Source organism: Varroa jacobsoni, unplaced genomic scaffold (assembly GCF_002532875.2).
Source record: "Varroa jacobsoni isolate VJ856 unplaced genomic scaffold, vjacob_1.0 scaffold_694, whole genome shotgun sequence".
In the NCBI taxonomy this organism is placed as follows: Eukaryota; Metazoa; Arthropoda; class Arachnida; order Mesostigmata; family Varroidae; genus Varroa; species Varroa jacobsoni.
In genome coordinates, this window is record NW_019213596.1 from 311039 (window position 1) to 331586 (window position 20548).

Consider the following 20548-nt stretch of genomic DNA (forward strand, 5'->3'; position numbering starts at 1 on the left):
TTCCGCACTTTAACCGCCAGCTGATTTCATCATGCATTTTGTGCACCCATTTCGACTTTACAACTGTTGTCTCACCTTAGATAAACGTAATTTTCTAGTATACGTAGATCACGAGTACTAAGATGGTATTAACAGTTGTTTGACGTACATGTGTTTACTCTTACAAGACTACTAATTGTACAGATTATCCAACTTCGAGTAGGTAGAAAACAAATATAGCTCATCAGCAGTTATTTTGTATTAATGGTGTGAGTAAATCAAGCTTTGTACATCGCGGCGCAACTATGGAAATGAACAACGTCGTCTTAAAAGTGATGCGGTTGGCGAGACCGTCGTTCACGCCCAATACGCGAACCCCCATGTGTGAACCTTGGGACTTCGATATATTGCCCTCTGACCACTCCGGGCCACAGGTGTTTAGTTCAGATATGCTCTACCTGCCGCAGTCCTTTGGTTCAATCTATCTTGGTGAGACGTTTTCATCGTATATGACCGTGCACAATGGCAGTTCCATGGACGTCGGCGGTGTCCAACTGAAAGCCGAACTGCATAACGGAAATCATAAAGTTTGCCTTAACCCAGTCATCGCTCGCGGTGGTGAGGTTCTGAAACCTAACGAGTCATTGGATCAGATCATCCAGCATGAAGTCAAGGAAATCGGTACCCACCTACTGCAATGTATTGTGAGCTATATCAACGCAACGACCGGTGAACCTATGCAGTTTTGCAAATACTTCAAATTTCAAGTCTACAAGCCACTCGATGTTAAGACAAAGTTCTATAATTCGGAAACTGGTGAAACGTTTATCGAGGCCCAGCTCCAGAATATTACGTCTAACCCGGTGACATTAGCCAAGGTTTCGCTCGAACCTTCGCCGCAGTTTCAGGTAACAGCCCTCAATCAAAATGATACAGGAGATAGCGTTTTCGGTGAGGTGAATCTCATTAATCCCCAAGATTCACGACAGTACCTGTTCTCGTTGCGGCCAAAATCTCGATCACCTCAAGAAGGCAAAAAGAGCGCAAGAGGCTCGTCGGCCATTGGTAAGCTTGACATTATCTGGAAGAGTGCTCTAGGCGAGAAAGGCCGACTTCAAACGTCGCAGCTTGAACGAACGTTGTTTCAACATTCCGATATCAGTCTGATTATTGAGCAGTTTCCCTCGAAGATCGAGTTGGAAACATCCTTCACTATAACATTCACAATTATGAATACATCCGAGCGCGCCATCGATCTTACAGTGTCACTAGAAAATCAGGAAGGTCTCATGTGGGTTGATAGCACTGGCTACGAGCTGCCTCAAATTCCAGCCCATAAAAGTATAATTAAGGATTTTTCTTTATTCATGACAAGGTGCGGTTTACAGTCGATTGGCGGCATAAAACTGACAGAAAATTGTTTTAAGCAGACGTACAAATTCGACCATATTGGACAACTTATAGTTATTCCGAGCGTTTAAAGTAATATGTGTATTGCAATAAATATATCTATGAAACAATTGTATGTGTATGTGATTGAGGTTAGCGGTTCATATAATAACATAATAAATATACACGTATTACAAAAGAATGAATTCTTTTTTGCTTTATCAAATTCAACGCTTGTTTATAGAACATTACACAAAATTAATCTTAATTAAAACACCTATTATAGCAGGCGACAAATATATTAAACCATTTCAACTAAATCAGATGAATTAGATTTATTAAATATGCTATACGTAGACATGTTCTGTCGACATTAAGACAGCATAATAATTCAGTCTGAAAAATAACGACAAGAAGAAGCAATGGTTACTACAGGTTTGGAGAAATACTAATACTGATTTCAAAGGGTCGATTCTCCATAAGGCGATTATGATTTTCCTGAACGTACAAGAGGTAGAATAAAGCCTCAGGAAAATCTAAAACAGCTAATAGGGCCGTGTTACATCGAAGAATATTTGAACAAAACTGTGTTTGGTATGAACGAAACTAAAAATATCATACTGTTTAAATCCCTTTTGTATAGTATGTTGCTGCTTGAAATAGCATGTTATTGGTTTGTTCCGGACTGAGTGGAGTCCCTGTTTTTTTTTGATTATTAGGTCATCGTCAAATTAGCCATTTCCTAGTCTACTAGCTAATGAACGGGCCATCCATAAAACACCTCTTGTCGCCAGTTCTGGTGTCCCCTTGAAAAGTACCAATCAGCTAACTCTTTTTAACATAACAGTTCTGTTTCGTATTTATTTCAATACATATAATTAAAAATCATTAATTGAGAATATATTCGGACACCAAATTAGTTGTATCGAACTATGGTTATCTTATGCCGGCATGATCCTAAAAGTACGTGCTAAAAAAACGTAGTGAACAAAGATCAATCAATCGTTCAATATTTTCGAGAGACAGTCATATTTGATAAAAGTTTAGCTGACCCAAGCATTATTATCTTTGTGCTGCAAACGGATACACAAATTCCAGAAAATAGCCCACATAAACAATAAAGGCGATATCATGAGCTAAAAATAGTTAGGGCGGAATTTCCTGACTTTGCCCGTGTGAAGTTTAACTTGTTTCATAGAAAACGCCTTCGCGTACCTTCTATCTTTAGTTTATTTATTTGTGTACAGCATCATTAGACCATGTATATGCTGAAATGGATGAAGCCGTAAAAAAAAACAGTCAGAAATATGCTCACTAAAAACTACAACTTAATTTATTAGATGATCATGGATTTTTTAGTCATTTTTTTTTGCAATATTTTTTTCCGTTATGCTGTCCGTCCACCTAAAACTTATGGACAGTCTACATTCGAATATAGAAATAATAGTGTTGCAAAAAAATTAAGATATTTTTCATTTCTTCTTTCTAATCGGTACGAGTAGTTCCACTGCTTCGTACATTACGAAAAACGTGTTCCTTGGTACATCGATAAAACCGAACCGCTATTTTATTTCGACGTGCTATTCTATTTTATTCAAAGTTCGAAAGGATTTTTCCAAGGCATAAAAGTGTCACTTGAGTGAATTACTGAACAGGACAATGTCCAACTACTGCTTTTAGTTTTCCGAGCAGAGACAAAGATATCAATGCCAAACGGAGCGCCTAGACGTTGCTCTTGAAAGAAACGCCAATACAAATAATTTTATATTATATCAGTAGTGCATCCAGAAGAGGTATCCAGAAGAGACTACTTGACCAAATTTACTTTTCCAAATCTCTGTTAGCAACAGCGAAACAGTTTTGAAGTCAACTTTTCCCACCTACTCTTATGAAGTATATTGTATTTGCGTCCGAGTATTATTTGTTTCTCGGCCTCAAGTTTATCTAGAATCTTTCTAGCCCAGTTTCTGGACGAATTTGAATAAGTGCGAGTAAAAGAAAATGTGACTTCATTACGGCAGGGTCGATTCAGTTCTCGTTAAGCCTTCGTGAGTTGAAGCAGGAAGATGGGAAGACCTCTTCTACATATCATGGACCTATAAAGGAACAGATGCAAAATATTATTGTTTTCCCCACCTGGTAACATAGCGTATTTTTAAAATAGCAACATAGGTTCTTAAGTAGTGTAATAAACCATTTTTCAATCGAACTGGTGACCAGGATAACAGGAGCTCGTTATTGGCCGTAGCTAAAGCATATCAGATAGTTATGTCTGCGCAAACGAATGCATACCTATTTACCTACAGATGTATGCAAGAAACGTCCGCTAATCAACATTTAAATGGCCAGTCGATAATATAGTATTATCGAGGTGGGTGCTTTGAGAGTCTACGCGAAGTAGGCTTGGTTGAGCACTTGCGTAAAATGAAATTCAGGCTGCTTAAAGTTTTTAAGGTTATCAACATAAGCGCTTGAAAGGAAGTCGTCGAAACACAAGTAGGTCATTTCATAAAGTGGGGTGTGTCTTTATAATCAGGTCCATTTCAAATAATGAAAAATTGTTTGCCACAAAATCGAACTTACTCTCATCATTAGCGCAAGAAGACTAGTACCTACGTTTGTGTACCCCTTTTCTATTTATTTGAAAAATAATCTAATAAAAATTTTCTGAGTTACCCCTGCTGCCACCTGCTCATCCTCAGCATATGCAACGGATTCCCCTGTAATGGCGGCCGGCATTGCGTCAACTCTTGGTGCGCTGTAGTGGTCAAAACGATAAGGAAATGTAGGTTCTTTTTCGGGGGGTATCGTGTCAAGCAGGCTCGCGTCAGTTCGGGGATTTGCTGGTAAGGGCTCACCCTTATTCCCTCGGACTCCGCAGTAAGGGATTTCTCCGTAATGATATCCGAGTAGCGCCTCTCTAGTCCATATTTCGTGGTTCACGTAGGGCGGCATGGAGGCGCGGGTGACCGGTGGAAATACTACTAGCTGTCCGTTGGGGAACATACCCGTCATTGGGTACGACATCTAAAAAGTCACAATGATATTCGCATTATTCAGGTTAATGACTATAGTAAAATAAAGTCTCAGTTACCATTTTGCTATGACTATAATTGCATTGTTCTGTACAATTATCGAACTTGTGATTAGATGTAACTAGGTGGTGGCATTTTCTGATCAATTTTATATACGACTGACATTCTGGCCTTTCGGAATTACTATAACCCTGATTCTAATCTTAGATATATAACTGTGTAGCCCGATATCGTATTTATTCATATATGCATTTCGTCACTTAATGGTTGACTGATCGTTCTCAATGTTCGCATTAATCGGAAGCTAATCCCTATTGAAATTCTAGATTGCTTCTAAATTCACGGAGGTCGCTCTTCCTGATTTGGTTTTTTCAAGTGTCATATCTTTCATACAAGGATGTTTGAGATTCTCGCACTTCAAAATTCACTTAGTAATCCAGAAAGAAATCTATGCTAATACAAATAACTATTGGATAACAGGCAACCCTTTGATAATGAGTCAAATATAAATAGGGTACCTCGATATTTAGGCGCCTTCGCCACGCACCCTAACGACAACCGAAATTTTCTACTAGAAACAAGGCGATATCCCATTGAACCATGGGTCTTAACGAAAACCACTGCAGTGTTCATCTGCTAATAGAAACGAGACATGCAGGAAGACTATGATCGACAAAATGACTTGGGCCTACATTGCTGTATGGGACCGCGTAATAATGATGGTTGCCATTATCAATCACCACCGTTTGCTGATAGTCAGCGCTCATATAGGCGCTGGCACCTTCTAGCCTTTGCATGGGAGAAGGGGGAGACATTGGAGAAGGCGATACGGAACTGGCTCTCGAACCGGCTGAATGGGGAGACAATGAGCGTCCAAGCGAAGGTTCGTAGTCTCGCGGAGCTGCCCGCACGCTGTAGACACCACGGGAAACGGAATTGAAAATAGGTCTTGGCGTTTTCTTATTCGATTTGAATGCCTCACTAACGGTGATATTTTGGCCGGAAATAAAAAACGGGCTTTCATTGGCCTGAAAAAAATATCAACAAAAAAGAAACGAAAAAGCTAAGGGTATTTTGCCTTATCCTAGAATATCGTATTTCAGTAAAGATATCCCCCATTATTTTGCCAACTTAATTATTAGCATAGAAAAGTCGCTAGTTGATATTAAAGCATATTCCGCTAATTACTTACTTATTCTCATATTTTACAATTCACTATGATCTTAGCATTTTCTAACAATACCTATACTTCGGCGAGACTATTGTACCCATTATTGAATAACCATATCTAATCAAGAAATAGCAAGATCAACATACATCTGCACACGGACCTATTTGCTTTATAGTGTATGACATGTGGATGCCCACGAACTGCTCCACTGAATAAAATTTTATTCACAGATTTATTAAATGTATATAACATGGATAGTTGAGCTTTACTGATTACAAAATCTCGTCCAGCGTCTAAATCATGTAAATTATCAAGCTTTATGGGTCACTAAAGGAATTGAACATATATTTGTACTAGGCTTCGTCAAGTATTTAATTAGAAAATTACCAGAATGAACACCACTGACCGTTTCCAGTATAGCTTCGACGTCGCGTTCATCGTTGAATGACACGAAAGCAAAATCCCTGTCCCGAGCTGAATGTTGAATATGAATATCTCGAACACTGTACCCGCCCTCACTGAAAACGCGTCTTAGATCCTGTTCACTGACACCTCTTGGCAGTTTGCCTACGAAAACACGATCCTTTAGAACGGTCCTGCTTTCTTTGTCCGCCATGTCTCCGCTCCTGCGATACATCGTGATACGAGTGGAAGATGACTTCCCTGCGGAAAAATTGAAGAGGGTTAACGGCCAAGTTACTTCCATATTATACTAGCTCCCTACACTTTGTCTAACTCAAATCTGGATCACCTCTAAATAGACACCCGCACATCTTTAACTTCTTTACTGAGCCGATCGGAAGAACGAACCTATGTTTTAATGCGTGACGAATCTAGTATGTTGTCGGAACCAATACACTTAGTAGAATACTGAGATAATAAAATAAGTTGTCCAAGTCACTGATATTAGTGACCTTCATGTATGATGCCTTGAACTCGGGATAAAATGTTTCCAGTGCATACATATGACAGCGGTATTGTATTTCCCGATATAGAACTGGGTGATGATATAATTTATAAACCTAACAAAAACTCTTGAATATGTTTCTTTACAGGAATATAATAGGATCAGTATTGATTTAAGCAATTACAAATTATAACAGGGATATCATTCTGTGTATAGCAGCATAACCTTGAAGGATATCGAAGTAAGTGTTTGTCTCCTTTATTAATTTATTCGTCTGCTGATCCCTCATATACCGAAAAGTGTACATAGATTGTCCTACATGTCCTACATGTCCTTGTGTACATAGACAGACCTACTGAAGTCTACGTCGAAGCCTATAAGTTATAAACGTTACGACCGTTTTATAGTTTACAGCTATCGAGTTTACTTAAAATGGAGAGATTTAATTTTCATTAAATTCGTCATGGGACAATAAGTTACGACTTATTGAACTGGTAGTAAAAACAGACAAACTGGTTTTAAATTTTGCGCGGCATAAAAAACTCTTACGCTAAAAAAAAATGAGTCCTATCTTATTCATGTGGTATCCCTGAACGAGCTCAAAGCATACGTCACATATGAAGGAAAGTTTTTTTGACACTCAATTCGAGAGACTCAAGTTGGCCAAATGCAAAGATCACAGATGAGATGAACATACTAATATAACCCACGCCAGTGTCGACGTGTTTATTACGATACAGTTATTACCCTATTGTCAGTACTGGCCTACAAATGACATCGGATTACTTACCAATACGAGTGGCAGTTACGGTAGCCAGCGTGATGATTAATTGACCAAGTGATATTTTTTTTACCGAAACGACCGAAAGCTCCAATAGCGAATTCTTTCCTTCACGACCAAAACAATTTTTTTTGTCGTAGCTTGTTCTACCAAGCACATTTCTACATTTTATCGTCTGCCCGAGCCAGTACCTCATGTGCTTCTGGATCTGCACGATAGTTAACATGTGTACGATGTTACTGGCCCGTGACGCTTTTATTATTGCAATTGTGGTGACATTCATGAAAAATTAAATCCTAGTGCTGTGAATTGTCAGATGAAGCATTGAAATAAAGCTGCTATTTACCAAGCCGTAATTCATTCAGGTTTGCACGTTTATTCGAAGAGATATGTAGTGACATGCGATTTGCAAAAACAACAGCCTACGAATGCGGTTTGCTAAATGTTTTCTATGGCTTAGGAAACCTAAAGCTTCACGTAGCAGATAATAATCGAAGAAAGAAAAATATTACTTAGGCGGCATAATTTGTGCAAATTGAAGTATTTCCGCCTATTATAGTTATATCTGATCATAGTATTTGATCACAACAGATGCATCGATATTTTTGTTTTGCTGATAAATGGTTATTATCCATCATTCTAAGAAATAGGTTGTTTGAATTACATCATCTAGAAATTACCGGAAGCTCCTAAGATTTTGTATGGTAAGGTACGGGCAAGGATACACTTCGTTCTGTGCTAGGGGCTAGCCGTCCGTTGGAAGCAATACTTACCTAAGGCAGTACCGAATGCAAAATTCAAAACATTTAGAGCCCACAGTAAAGGTCTTTAAAAGACTACTTTTAAATATTTATAGTAGTTCCACTTTGTAAAACGGAATCCTAATGTTAAAATTGAAGTCTTTAAAATACGAAACATGCTACAACATGACATACTACACCATCTGTGCGAATAAATAAGAATACGTATTTTCAATATAGCAAGAATGATCATAGCCAATATAATTTGCCCGTATTACCCTCGTATGCCTAGATGTGCCCTGCTATTTTGTTCATAATTATCTACAAGAATTTGTTTCTAACATAGGGCTACAGGAGTTTACAAAGTGGATATTCCAACTCAGATTGAGCTTTTATTGGTGGCCTACATCCCGCACCTTTTCAACTTCCTATGTTGCAATTAAACTTATTAAACCCAATGAATTCTCTCGCAAGCCAAATCTACGGTCTTTTATATACTTTTAACAATAAACGCGGGCGTCAAGTAAAGGCATCTACCTTATACAGATGTGTCTTTCACTACTATACATTTGTAAAGTAAACACTTTCTGCGTGCAACTATTGTAAAAGTTTAATGATATCCTTAATTGATAACGGTGACCGTCTTCTTCTTTAAAACAGGACAACTTTCGTCTTCGTTTATTAGATTATATTCGCGGCTGTTCACACTCATAACAATCTGTTCTCTTCGTATCTGCTACATATAAAATACTTATTAGATGGTATAGTGGCCGTCTGACTTTTATCACGGCAAGGGGCCGAAAGTCTAATGTTTCACACGCATTAGCGCAAACAAGGTGGGAACTAAAGGTTACATCTGGATTCTGCAATCCTGCTGAATGGAAGCCGCTTTATGGCTTGTTCAGAATGTCCAATACTGCGACCCTTATAACTACTTTCAAAGATGATTTGGCGAAAGATCATCATTTCTTAGGCCTCATCCGTTCTCAATACATATTTTTCTTCTATATTTAAAATCTCTATCTATCCTATATGCATTCTTCTAAAACAAACGCAACAGTGTTATCTACATTATAATAGAATATTAAGAAACGGTTTAGTATTAAACACATTCCTAGATAGTTTCTTATATGCATACCTAATGCACCCATTTCGGTAACCTCGTGTTTTGAATTTAATATCATAGAGATTTGTTTACATCTCACCATTCACGTAAAACTAAAATGGGTAAGTTCTGCCCCGAGGCGTTCGAGTGCATTACACTTTGTCTGTTTGTCTATAAAAGTTACCACAACAATGTAGCAAATATATTAGTCAGCACAATATGCTTTGGTTTGTTCTTCAATAATTTTTTAAGCCGCACTTATAAAGTAGAACAAAATTTCATCTATAAAATCACTTTTGACACACTTGTAAACAACAAACCTTGAAAATCTACAATAATCAAGCATATATTGCTTAGGGTAAGATAGGTTTGGGTTTTTCTTCAAACTTTTTTTTGTGTTAAGATGTTTTCATTTATGTTTTAACAAAAATATCATGAAAATGTACTAGGAATGATAAAGTTATGTGTACAATGCTAACAAATAGAATTAGTTTTATCGCAGATTAAACCGTTAATAAATTAATTTTTTCAATTATGTCGTAAAAACGACGGGACGTTCGTTTTCCCTAGTTTATGCGGACGGACAGGTGAAAACATTTTGTCTGCCTCCGGATTAAGGGTCGGTTAGCGATTCACTCTCATAAGAATGAACGCGATGCATTACCAGGAGGCCGTACGTTACCAGCTTTTTTGCCTGAAGCGATGTTGTCAATGGTTTCGTAGGAGTCTAGGTTCCCGGATTCAACTAAAGGCTTGATGATCTGCATGTTTTCGTACTGACTAAGGGTTTCTATGGTGCTTGCGTCAACTGTAGAGTTCCCAGGTAAAGGGTAAATAAGGTCAGCTTCTTCAGCACTCCGCAATGTGTACGGGATGTCGCCAGGACCCAAAGGTGACTCGAACCGAACAGGCTTGTTATAATATTGTGGCTGATATGACGGAAGAGAACTAAACACGTAATACAGCTGGTTCGTTACGGGGTGGCTGTATATATACGCTGGTAAAATGCACTGTGCAACAAAGTAGTTTCCATAGCTCGCGCTATTAGTTATTGCTGAAAAATAAGTAGAACAGTAGACATCCTTCTCTGGATACATGACGTCAGATGGAGGCTGAACACCAACCGGAACACAAGTTGGGTCCGGAGCCGTAGGTCTTGGTGTCTCAAGTAGAGGTCCGCGATTTCTCTCGACACGTATTGCCTCTTCAGGCCTGCTGGCGTGAATATAATGGGTTGTTAGTGGTTCACCATTATCATTTACTGGCGACCAGCCATGGACATGGAATTGCCGGATATGAGGTGCCCACTGGGCACCATGTGGGTACATCTGGTTGTCCTGCTGGAAACTGTGAGCATCTTGCCGGATCAAAACATATGGCTGATAAGGATAAATTGGTGCTGCTATCGGATACGAGTTATATGAATGAGCCGCGTACATGCTGTGCTGCGGCAGAGTACCATAACTCTCAGTATTGATTAGCTTATCTTCTATCTCGCTAAAACCTTCATGGGGATCCATGGTGGCAGACCATGCGAATTGCGGTTTTGATGCAGATGAACTCGTTCCGGGCGATGCAGGACGTTGTTCTGTGGCTTCCGTGCGCGAAGACGTTAGCCTGTCTTGTGATGACTCCATATTCTGCGCATAGAGTTTAACGTAGCCAGTCCTCGGAGGTAAAGAATAATTATTGCTTGCTCGTTCTACGGAAACATATTTGCTTCGCATGGCAAAATGGCGATTTTTATGCTGAAAACGAATGGTGCCAGCAACAACAGAAAGAGCAGAAATGGTGAATAATTAAATGGGCCGTGCCTGCCCAGATGGAATGTGTCCAAGAATATGCGTATATTATTTATACATTTCGCAATTGAACTACTACTTTTACGCAACCCGTGGTCATCTATATTACAGTAAAGTGATTTCACTATGTGGTTAAAGCTTACGTTATTGTGCTATTAAAGCAATTTTTTTAAAGTTGACTCTTAGCTAGTCTTCTACAATAGGTCTGGTAGGGCTCTTTAGCTTTGTTTTAAGAACCCATTAGGGTAAGCAAGGACTAATTATAAGCAATCTCATAATTATAAAAGATTACGATATTCATCGCATTCGTATTGTTTAGATTCTTAAATTGTTTAATGCAGACAAACAGCCAGCACTCGATAATGACCGCAACAGTTTTCTCGGTATTTTTAGGTTCAAATATAGCAGTCTAACTTAGTCGCCGTACCAACGTCTTTTAATAAATTCTGTTAATTTTTTTAGCATTTAATAATAGACCACATAAGCTTCGAATCGAAGACTGTAATCCTTAAAGTAGTTGCTTTTATGTTGCATGAACTTTGAAGAAACTGTCTAATCAATGAAGAAGTCAAAGCAGGACTGCCTCAACCAACCACTCTGAGTAAGTTTTCTACGATACGTTCGTTATCAAACGACACAATTGAAGATGTGTTCGGATGGCGAGACTTCATGATGATACGACGAACTTGAAAGCCGCGTTCCTCAAACAAAGATCTTAGTTCTTGTTCGGTGACATCCTTTGGAAGCGCGAACACATGAACGCTGTTTTCCCAGTCCGCATGTGCCCCGTTTCCCTGATCAGGAGTGCTACCTGCTGGAAACTTCTTCGTTTTAATATGTTTGCCTATATATATATATATATATATATATATACAACGATCACTCATCCAGGGACTGAAAAACATTTTTTAGGTGATTATACCATAGCCTGTAGAAGAGTGTCCATGCATGCATAATATGTATATATATATTAGCTCTGTCTTATTTATCATTCATTTTCCGTTTTTAACAACGTGTTGCATGTGCACAATCACAGCGAATGGCGTATAAAGCGATGTCATGTTGTAAGCAGGGATCTGATGCGGTTGGTTAAAAGTATGGGTCTATTACATCAGAAGAAAAATTGTTTTAAATGCCTCTATCTAAATATAATGTTTGCATGCTAAATTATGAATCGTCTCGTTTTCAAGTTTTGAACACGCGTTTGCATAATACATGCTAACGACAGCATTGCTTGCAGTTGGTGAGCTCTAATTGTATGACCTATACAATTCTTACAATATTAAATTACTGCACTGCTCAATGAATACGTTTAGATTATCATGGCGTCTATGTTTGATCTAAACCAAATGGTCACTCTTAGCTCACTAGCTCGTAGATAAACATGATAATACCTGTGTAGCTAGCTATTTGGTTCCTCGTACCATTTTATCTTATATCTTTCCCCTTTCAGTAGGATATCAAACTGATCCGTTCCCGTTACAGCCATGGAACTAAAGTTCCTAATTCGATTCTGGGTACTATGTCAACTTGCTGTTATACACTGGTACGCTCAGTCGTGACAGGCAGGACTAGGATAGACACTATAATCATTTATTAGCACTATTTGTTTGACAAATAAACGGACATTATTCGAGCTGGCAATCAAATTTACACTTGACGTTTCGCGTTGAGCTCTATTTCTTTGTTTTTGTCATAAATGTATATGGCTCCGCGTTAAGGCCACTGTCGAACTTACTAGCAAATAAATGTGTCTAGGTATGCCTTCCAAAGGCATTGCTGAGTATGGACGCAGGTGAAACATTACTCAAAGAGGAGAACAAATGTGCTCACGTGCCCAGGAGGTCAAGATGGTGAAACAAATGGTGCCAGAAAAACCACCGAAGACCCACTGATGTCTGACAGTCACCATTCTGAGGAGCTTACCACCACGAGTTGTTTTCCTGTTAGCCATCATGACGACCACAGAGGTCCTCTGTTTCACTTTCAAAGCCACCAAGAGGCTCCAAAGCACGATGGGACTACCTTTTTCACCCTATGAATCTCGTCGTACTGCCTGCTCTGTTACAGTGGAAGGCCGTTCCCCATTTGCCAGTTCTCACTGTACACGTATCAGACGTGTAGGTTTCATGAACGACTGCATTGTGACTTGACTTGAGAACGCAACGGGATAACCGCCAAGTTGTTACTCGATCTGCGTGTATGGAAACGTGTGTTGAGACGCTTAACCATTCACGACGTTCTACGTTCTTAACGAATCGTACAAGCGCTCAGGAGATGCATAAGCGTGGTGCCCGTTGAGAAATATATCAAATCAATGTCGTTCGAAACGAGACATTGATCGCTTCACCGCTGTCGAATGCATGAGCACTGTGATATATACAATGCTATATATGCAAGTAAATCATATTTTACAAACTCGTACGATTAATAATAAAATTTCTAAAACAATGCCTTACATCGAGTGAAAAGAGACAACAGGCTTACCTCTATAAAAATTGTTTATTGCATAAATGGGTTCCAGGAAATTCGTCTTCAGTTACTACTCACCAGAACAGCTATTGTTATTATATGCTTAAATAGAACAGTATATCTATTGCTGAAACATAGCGCGACGCTCTTAAAATGACAATAGTTACAAGCGATACCACTTCATAGAATAGGTTATGTGTGTAAAACAATTTATTATACACAGTAAACTGTCACTGATCGCTTAGTGATTTTGTCCCTAGTCAGATCCAGAGAGAGAAATACGGGCCAAAAACGGTTCTTTTATCTTGTTTGTCAAACTCATTGTTTATGATGGTAGTTTTACTTAAAAGTCGGTGTTTAATGAACTTGAAGCCCGTGGTTTCGGACTTATATCTATATAATTAAATTCAGATTTGGCTTAATGACTTTGACTTTATGTACCGAATGGAAAATGAAGCACTGCTTATGTTTAGTCCTGAAGATCCATTCTCAGCAAAAGAAGAGACCGGCGTAGTGAATCCTGGTGGACTAACCACAGAACCGGGCCTAAAGTCATCTGTAATTCACACAACAATAAGATATGACAAAAATACATTGGTTATAAAAGCTTATTTTAGTTGAGAGACATAAACGCACTACTCTAATTGTTGCCCTGTGATAAGAAAACGTCTATGAGAAAAATTGCAAGTAACCCGAATTCCAGTAAAGGCCCATTCCTGCAGAAGTCCATACAAATATCACCTATTTCATTGTGGTTATCCATTGCATTATAGATCATATGTAACCAAGAAATATAATCGGATATATTTATGTGTTTTGCATACATTAACATGCCAGCAGTTTTTCTGACAGTTCTCGCAGCTCGATGTGAGCGAGTATTTCTATATCCATTGTTGTATGAATGCCGCACATTTTCCATGAGCGTTGAATAGAAAAGGCTGCTGTTTCTGGTCGAAACTGAAGGGGCATTATGTTGTTATATAGGTAGTAGTTGAATACTGCTTTGAGCACGCACTACTTTACACCTTGAGACTTAAGGTTATTACAGGACTCGATATCATGGAAACTTGCTATGGTGTCAGATGAAATAGGGCACAGTATACACAAGTAAACAAGTTTACGGTACGTCCCCAGAGCTGTTGGGCTCGTCAAAGGTGAGAAACTTATCGTAAGTTAAGCTAGTTATTACCAAACTGAGGTAGACAAATGTTCATATGTGCTCTATGCTAAAAGTTATTACTCTTCTCAAGAAGATATTTGGATTTTTCAGGCTTAATAAGGCTAGTTTATGTAATTGCTGGCATCCGATAATAAAACCTTTTTGTACCTACCTGGAATAGAATACTATTTCTCCAAAACGTGACAGTTACCGTAAGCTCTGTCTTGTCATTGCTTTGACGGGCTTTTACGGTTAAAACTGGCCTTAGCCACTGTGAGCTGCCGAAGAGTCGAAGCAACCGACCAGGAGAATAGTCAATCACCTTATGAATGTTGATTACGTCGCCTGTGAAACAAACTATTTATTCGATAATCGTTTTTGCTTGGTCATGCTACAACGCCGGTAGTGTACTGAAGCTCTAAAGGCAATTTTACTCGTAAGAGTGCAGGTGAAACAGGCTTACATGTAGAACGCGGAAATGAAGCGAAAAATAGGAATACTATTGACAGTGTAATGAAGGCAATCTAAGGATTCAACCTGCAAACTAGCCAGTCAGAATTACTATGGGTTCACATATGAAGATAGAGGATGTGCTAATTTACTATAACTTTAGTAATAGTTTAGATACAAACACTTTGTACATCTTTCAAAAGGATATTATACTCATACATAAATATGAACGTAAGAGAACGCCTTATGGGTTCATAATGTTCGCGATATGTTTACCTGCAAATTGGCATTACAAACTACCCTTTCGCCTTATTATGGCCTTATGTAAGTGCTTCGTAATGTAAGAATCATGCCGTTTACTATGGTAGCATGGTCGTCCGAGTCGAAGTTTTAAGTTAAACTTTCGCTCGAAACTGTTGAATGAGTCGTTTCCAAACAAATGAACTCAATTGTTACATATGTGGTGCATTGCTTTAATACCCATAAGGTGCCTAGAAAACAATGGTGTGTTGATATATCTAATACAGTCTGCGCGCTAAAGCGAATTGTTGATAATAAATCGATCGACAACCAAGTAGATGCAAAAAACTTACCATAAAAAGGTACAGACTTTCTTGACTGATACAGCTGATTTTTAGCTAGCTCTCCCTTACCAACCCGTTGCATCTGATCCACGAACGGCATAAACTGAACGTAGAGTCTGAGTTATTAATTTAAATCGGTTCTGTTTCTCATTCGAAAAAATGCCTAAAAATCGTCATGATAAGTAACGATAGCTATAGCTAACATATATATATATCCGATGTTAGTGGGTGCGGATGGAAGCAAACAAATTTATTATCATATATCAATGAATTTCTAGAACAAAGACAGGTAATGGAGTTTAAAATATAAAAGCGATTTAATTAAATAATTCTGGAACAAAGACGGATGGTCTTTTCTCAGCGTTCAACTGTATTCGCTTTTAATACTGATCAATTTGACCTATAGTTTCTTTTCACATCCACTTCTCAATAATTATTTCAGAGAAGAGGATTTACCTTGGCTATCCATTTAGTCGAAGTGGCCGCAGCAAAAGAATCAAATTGGTTTCGATTTACCACCAGCGTTTCCTGAAGCACAAATGTACAAATATACAAAACTATTTGGAGACACATGTAACTTCGATGTGTAATATCTTTCTCATCATTTTACTGAAGTACATCCGTGCTCCATCTATATGGTACACGTTATTAGCATTTTCTACACAAAATATTAGGGTATAATTATTGTTATTACTTATTATACCGTAATATGTAGAACGCTTAATAGCATAAATGATCATGACCGCTGTATCGTTCCTAGGTAAATTAATTATTAACGAACAAAATATTACTCGAACGAAAGCTCAGTACTAATGAAAATTGAAGAACGGGTTTTTTTTAAAATAGCTTTAAAAACTATGGTTTTAAAGATGACACGTATGCTTTAAATAGCTGCTCTAAGTCAGTACTGGCAATAAATAGTATGCTATCTTTTCCCAAAATTTATGGTTACCTGAATACTCCAGCTAAAAGGCTTTTCGGTTTGGTAGGTGACGGATACCGCAGCAGCGATCACGAAGATCACCGCTCGGCCCCAAAGTGTCTGAAAGGTTACAAATCACAGTTAGCGGATGGCTGAAAACACAATGTCGGTGATCAATCGGGCGACACCAATTCCATATGATGAACATAGAAAAGCTGGACTTACGCAAATTCAATAGCTCTTTATTGGCTTACCGAATAAAATGGTATTCCCCTGCCTCTTTCACTGCCTGTATTTTTTACAGTTGAGGCTAAATCAGTTTCTACCATCGATTTTTTGTCCTGGGACATTTTTTTAGTTATGAAAAAAATTTCAGTTGTTTCTACAGAGGTGACTATGACCCAATTCAGGTGCAGTCCAGCCCTAGTACCACAACGTTTGGTACTTTCACCACATCAGTCCATGTAAAACCTCGATTGGACACAGTCTAACAATACACAGGCTAATCACACGCAAAGGACGTACTTCATAAAGGATTCACGAAAAAAAAATTATTGTTTAGAGATCTGCACTGTTATGATCATTAGAAGAAGGTTTTTTTCGGCGTACAGTAATACATGGATATATCACACCCTGTCACCCTGGGAATGCTGCTACGTAACATGAAGCGTCAGATAAATCTCGGTGTTATGCCACGTTCACATTGTCCCCTTTGTAGAAGGTGGAGGGCAGATATTCATCATGTATATAAAAGGGACGGGGGCTTCACAGAAAAGGACGGTAATGAAGGCCCTGGCCATTTCGCCATGGCAACGGCGAATCAAAACGGATCGCCGCATTTCGAACGTTGCGAAGGAAGCCGAGAGTAATAGTATGGTGGGGTACTTTATCGTCAAAAAACAACATTTCGAAGCACAAACACGACTTACGAGAGTCCAGAAAAATAGTCAATATATTTAATACGATACGAAGATTTTTAGGATCAGTTGATACTGGCCCGTCGCACTTTGGAGAACGGGAATAAAGATATTCGCCCTTATGACTATTCCCCAAACGACATTCAAATTAAACATTGCGCTTGAACTCATTGGCGACAATTGTATTTGAATAAACATTAATTTTTATCGACTATCATGTTTCTTATGCAGAGAATATGAGGTTAAATGTGAGAAATGCGGCTAGTACTATATTGAACACCAATATATTCGAGACACTTAAGCTAAATTGTATGATTCTATTGTAGCTAGGTTTGCAGTCATGCCTATTCGTCTCTTCAGAGCTAGCGACAGGCGAAAAAAAAGAAACCATGGCCACTCAGCTTTGCGAATGATTTTTGAATATATCTTTCAAAGCGGTTCGTATGGAAGACGTTTGTTTTCATGGGTAATGATTCTCAACGCTTCGCCTTTTGGTACCCTAAGATTAGATGGAGCATCTATTAACGTCAATAAGCCATATATAACGTCAAGCCATTATATAAACGCAGTTAAACGTTTTTCATACAAGGTAACTTGTGGTTAAACGGGTCGATTTTGCTGAAATAAAATCAGAATAGTACGTCTGACTTTGGCAATATAGTTCAGTGGTACTTAATTGCTTTTGAACTATGGCTAACGATGTCTATCAGCCTTGCAGGTTTTATGGACATAGATGTATCGTTTATGAAATAGGTGCTGTTTATCTCAATCTATATGTTAGGCTATTCCGAAAATATAATGATTTTGACTTACAAAGAATCCATACAGCAGGGTAAAACCGGTTTAGTCAATTATTAACGTTGCCATGATGACGCAGTGTTTGCGTACTTAACCTGGAGATCCATGAAGTGGCCTAGATTCAAAACAAGTTTACACATATTTCGTTTTGTATTGCGAATTATTGCGTTCAAGTTACGAGTGTTTCTTATTTACAGTATAAATGTAATAAAAAAAATCCGTCTAATAAGCACAAAGTAAGGTAATACGATCGAGTGGCCTTGTTGATGCATATGGCTAGTCGTGCTCCAAACGAAAGAATTATTTACATTATTATAATATACATATATTTATATCAGTATTTGAGCTAATTGTTATTGTTGGCGTTGGTCTTCGGGCCCTGTTTTCATATTACACTTTCTTTCAAACAGTTTAAAGGCATACCACATTTTGTGCTTTAACAAATAGTTTCATTGCATTCTGATGGCGAAAGGTTACCTCAACGTTAGTAACAGGTGCATAATTTTTCAACGACAATTATTGGAATGGTTTTACATGATTCGTTACAAACAGACAAGCATTTCGGCGTTCAGGAAATTCGCAGTGGAGCAAAATCATTGTTGACTTAAACACGATTTGTTGGTTCGCTTTAGTGGATCCGCAAACCGCCCTGCACCATAAAGTAATCGACAGATCAGCCGAATGCATTCATTCACCAATTCGGATTCGTATTCAATGTAAACATGGCGATACAGTTTTCAATGAGCATGCCAGTTCGAATTCACATTAAATTTGAATATCAGTAATTTTTGCTCATTGGTTTGCTTCTCGGGTTATTCTATAGCTCAGAGAGACAATTACTGAGTTGCAAAATCAGGTTGGAATCGGTGCATTAGAGCTTGAAAATAACTGGTTTAGTTGCTTTTAGTGCTGCTAAATGTCCAATTCAGTTGTCATAAAGAAGTGTTCTTCTGAGGATGGGTCCACGACTAAAAGCTGTCACAGTGTGTAAGTATATATTAGTTATCTAGATTCGTTGAATTATTTATTATGTCGACCAATATTACTCTAAAATCGCTCAAATAAAAATTCATAGCGAATGGCTTTTGAGTGTATCATATTGTATTTCGCAACTTAATACTTAAATATTTCAGTAATCTATATAAAAACATTTTACATAAAGTAAAATGTATTTCTAGTAATTTATCAGAAATACCAAACGTTTCACCTTTCAACATTTATGTAGCGCGAAAGAGCAAATTTAGTATCGTATACATAAAATATGGCTAAGAACCATAAAATAGTCAATTCAGAAAAGGGCTTTTTTAGATAATGTAAATATTTCTTTACACTACAGATGTTTTATTTACTAGACAGAGTTGCTTATCTTATTATCAAGTTATTGTAGTATTGTGAGCTGTACCTAATAGTCATCGTCATTATTTTTTACTGAAGGACTTTTGTAATCCCTGTGCGAAATGTGGCACATGCTAAAATAATCAGAGCTAGTCTTCAAGCGGATCCTGAACCCGAGCGAAGCTACTGCTCAAAGGTTATCGAAACGGACAATGGTGGACTTAAAGTGTATGTATATTAATGGCATCCTGTTGATGTTGGAACAGGTAGAAGATTAAGACAAAGTCTTGCATAAACAACTGCGTACCGCAAACTTCGCCGTAATCTCATGCTAATGCTAAACTTCATTAGACCAAACTTACTTAAGTAATGCTCTGTGGTATTAACTACATATAAGCTATTACCGGAGTTCGAATAAATTGCTATAAATCCGTAAAGAGAACAAAGTGATTTTTTAGGATAATTACATTGCTGCCCACCAAATCCTTGCATTGGGGTCGGTTAGTTAACATTTAGAACGACAACACAATATGCTGGCGGCTCTGTAGACAAATCTAAAAAGCAAACTATTATGTCTCGATCAAAGACTCTTCGGCAACTTTTTTTTCTCAAATAACTAGGTATGCGACGTCATCAATAACAAAATATTAGCTACAAAGCACAGACATTTCAAATGTTTACGTTTTCATATTATAGGCGTATCACGTGTGATGCAAAATTCGACTCATCGACGAACATAAAAAATCTTCGGAACGCCACAACGAGTTTCTTCGAGTTGCTTGACCTACTCCTACAGACCATTGATCAGTTTAGTGAGAACTAGATTATTTTGGATTATAAGGGAACGCGAGGCAATCTGCTGCTCTTCATCACGCCTTGCTTCTAATTCGACAACTGAGCAGCATACAGGACCTATTTTGCAATAGTAAAGGAAGTGGTGAGCTCGGTTAATGTCAAGAAAAGTTGACCGACTACATCTCTGTTCTATTCGTTAATTTCTTT

At 38.1% G+C, this 20548-nt stretch overlaps 4 protein-coding genes and 1 long non-coding RNA gene across 14 annotated transcripts; 3 read left to right on the forward strand and 2 right to left on the reverse strand.

Annotated features, from left to right (window-relative positions):
* Window positions 1-1570, forward strand: LOC111262707 (trafficking protein particle complex subunit 13). Its single transcript, XM_022837179.2, has one exon. It carries the CDS (start codon window positions 285-287, stop codon window positions 1458-1460), a length of 1176 nt encoding a protein of 391 aa, XP_022692914.1. The 5' UTR covers window positions 1-284; the 3' UTR covers window positions 1461-1570.
* Window positions 1571-2674: 1104 nt separating this feature from the next.
* LOC111262706 (uncharacterized) lies at window positions 2675-7518 on the reverse strand. 3 transcript variants are annotated; one of them, XM_022837178.2, is made up of 5 exons: window positions 7272-7518; window positions 5981-6237; window positions 5096-5431; window positions 4227-4395; window positions 2675-3464 (listed from the first exon to the last, which is right to left on the reverse strand). In XM_022837178.2, the coding sequence occupies exons 1-5, from the start codon at window positions 7486-7488 to the stop codon at window positions 3457-3459; spliced, it is 987 nt and encodes a 328-aa protein (XP_022692913.1). In that variant the 5' UTR covers window positions 7489-7518; the 3' UTR covers window positions 2675-3456. The 3 variants fall into 3 exon arrangements, with proteins under 3 accessions (XP_022692913.1, XP_022692912.1, XP_022692910.1); XM_022837177.2 differs by having other exon boundaries at window positions 4057-4395; window positions 7272-7511; XM_022837175.2 differs by having other exon boundaries at window positions 4045-4395; window positions 7272-7503.
* A 1128-nt stretch (window positions 7519-8646) lies between these two features.
* On the reverse strand, window positions 8647-17567 carry LOC111262696 (uncharacterized). 8 transcript variants are annotated; one of them, XM_086969292.1, is made up of 8 exons: window positions 16751-17567; window positions 16527-16616; window positions 16031-16102; window positions 15584-15677; window positions 14713-14897; window positions 12648-13937; window positions 11503-11720; window positions 8647-10855 (listed from the first exon to the last, which is right to left on the reverse strand). In XM_086969292.1, exons 1-6 carry the CDS (start codon window positions 16844-16846, stop codon window positions 13851-13853), a joined length of 624 nt encoding a protein of 207 aa, XP_086825418.1. In that variant the 5' UTR covers window positions 16847-17567; the 3' UTR covers window positions 8647-10855; window positions 11503-11720; window positions 12648-13850. The 8 variants fall into 8 exon arrangements, with proteins under 8 accessions (XP_086825418.1, XP_022692877.2, XP_022692876.1 ...); XM_022837142.2 differs by having other exon boundaries at window positions 14713-14885; window positions 16751-17563; XM_022837141.2 differs by lacking the exons at window positions 14713-14897; window positions 15584-15677; window positions 16031-16102; window positions 16527-16616; window positions 16751-17567 and having other exon boundaries at window positions 12836-13853.
* Window positions 13949-16781, forward strand: LOC111262701 (uncharacterized). The gene is made up of 2 exons (XR_002681799.1): window positions 13949-14535; window positions 16564-16781. It is a non-coding gene; the product is annotated as an uncharacterized LOC111262701 (long non-coding RNA).
* A 1335-nt stretch (window positions 17568-18902) lies between the features above and the next one.
* On the forward strand, window positions 18903-20511 carry Tcs6 (Threonyl-carbamoyl synthesis 6). The gene is made up of 3 exons (XM_022837152.2): window positions 18903-19198; window positions 19646-19774; window positions 20243-20511. Exons 1-3 carry the CDS (start codon window positions 19128-19130, stop codon window positions 20367-20369), a joined length of 327 nt encoding a protein of 108 aa, XP_022692887.1. The 5' UTR covers window positions 18903-19127; the 3' UTR covers window positions 20370-20511.
* The last annotated feature ends 37 nt before the right edge of the window (window positions 20512-20548 follow it).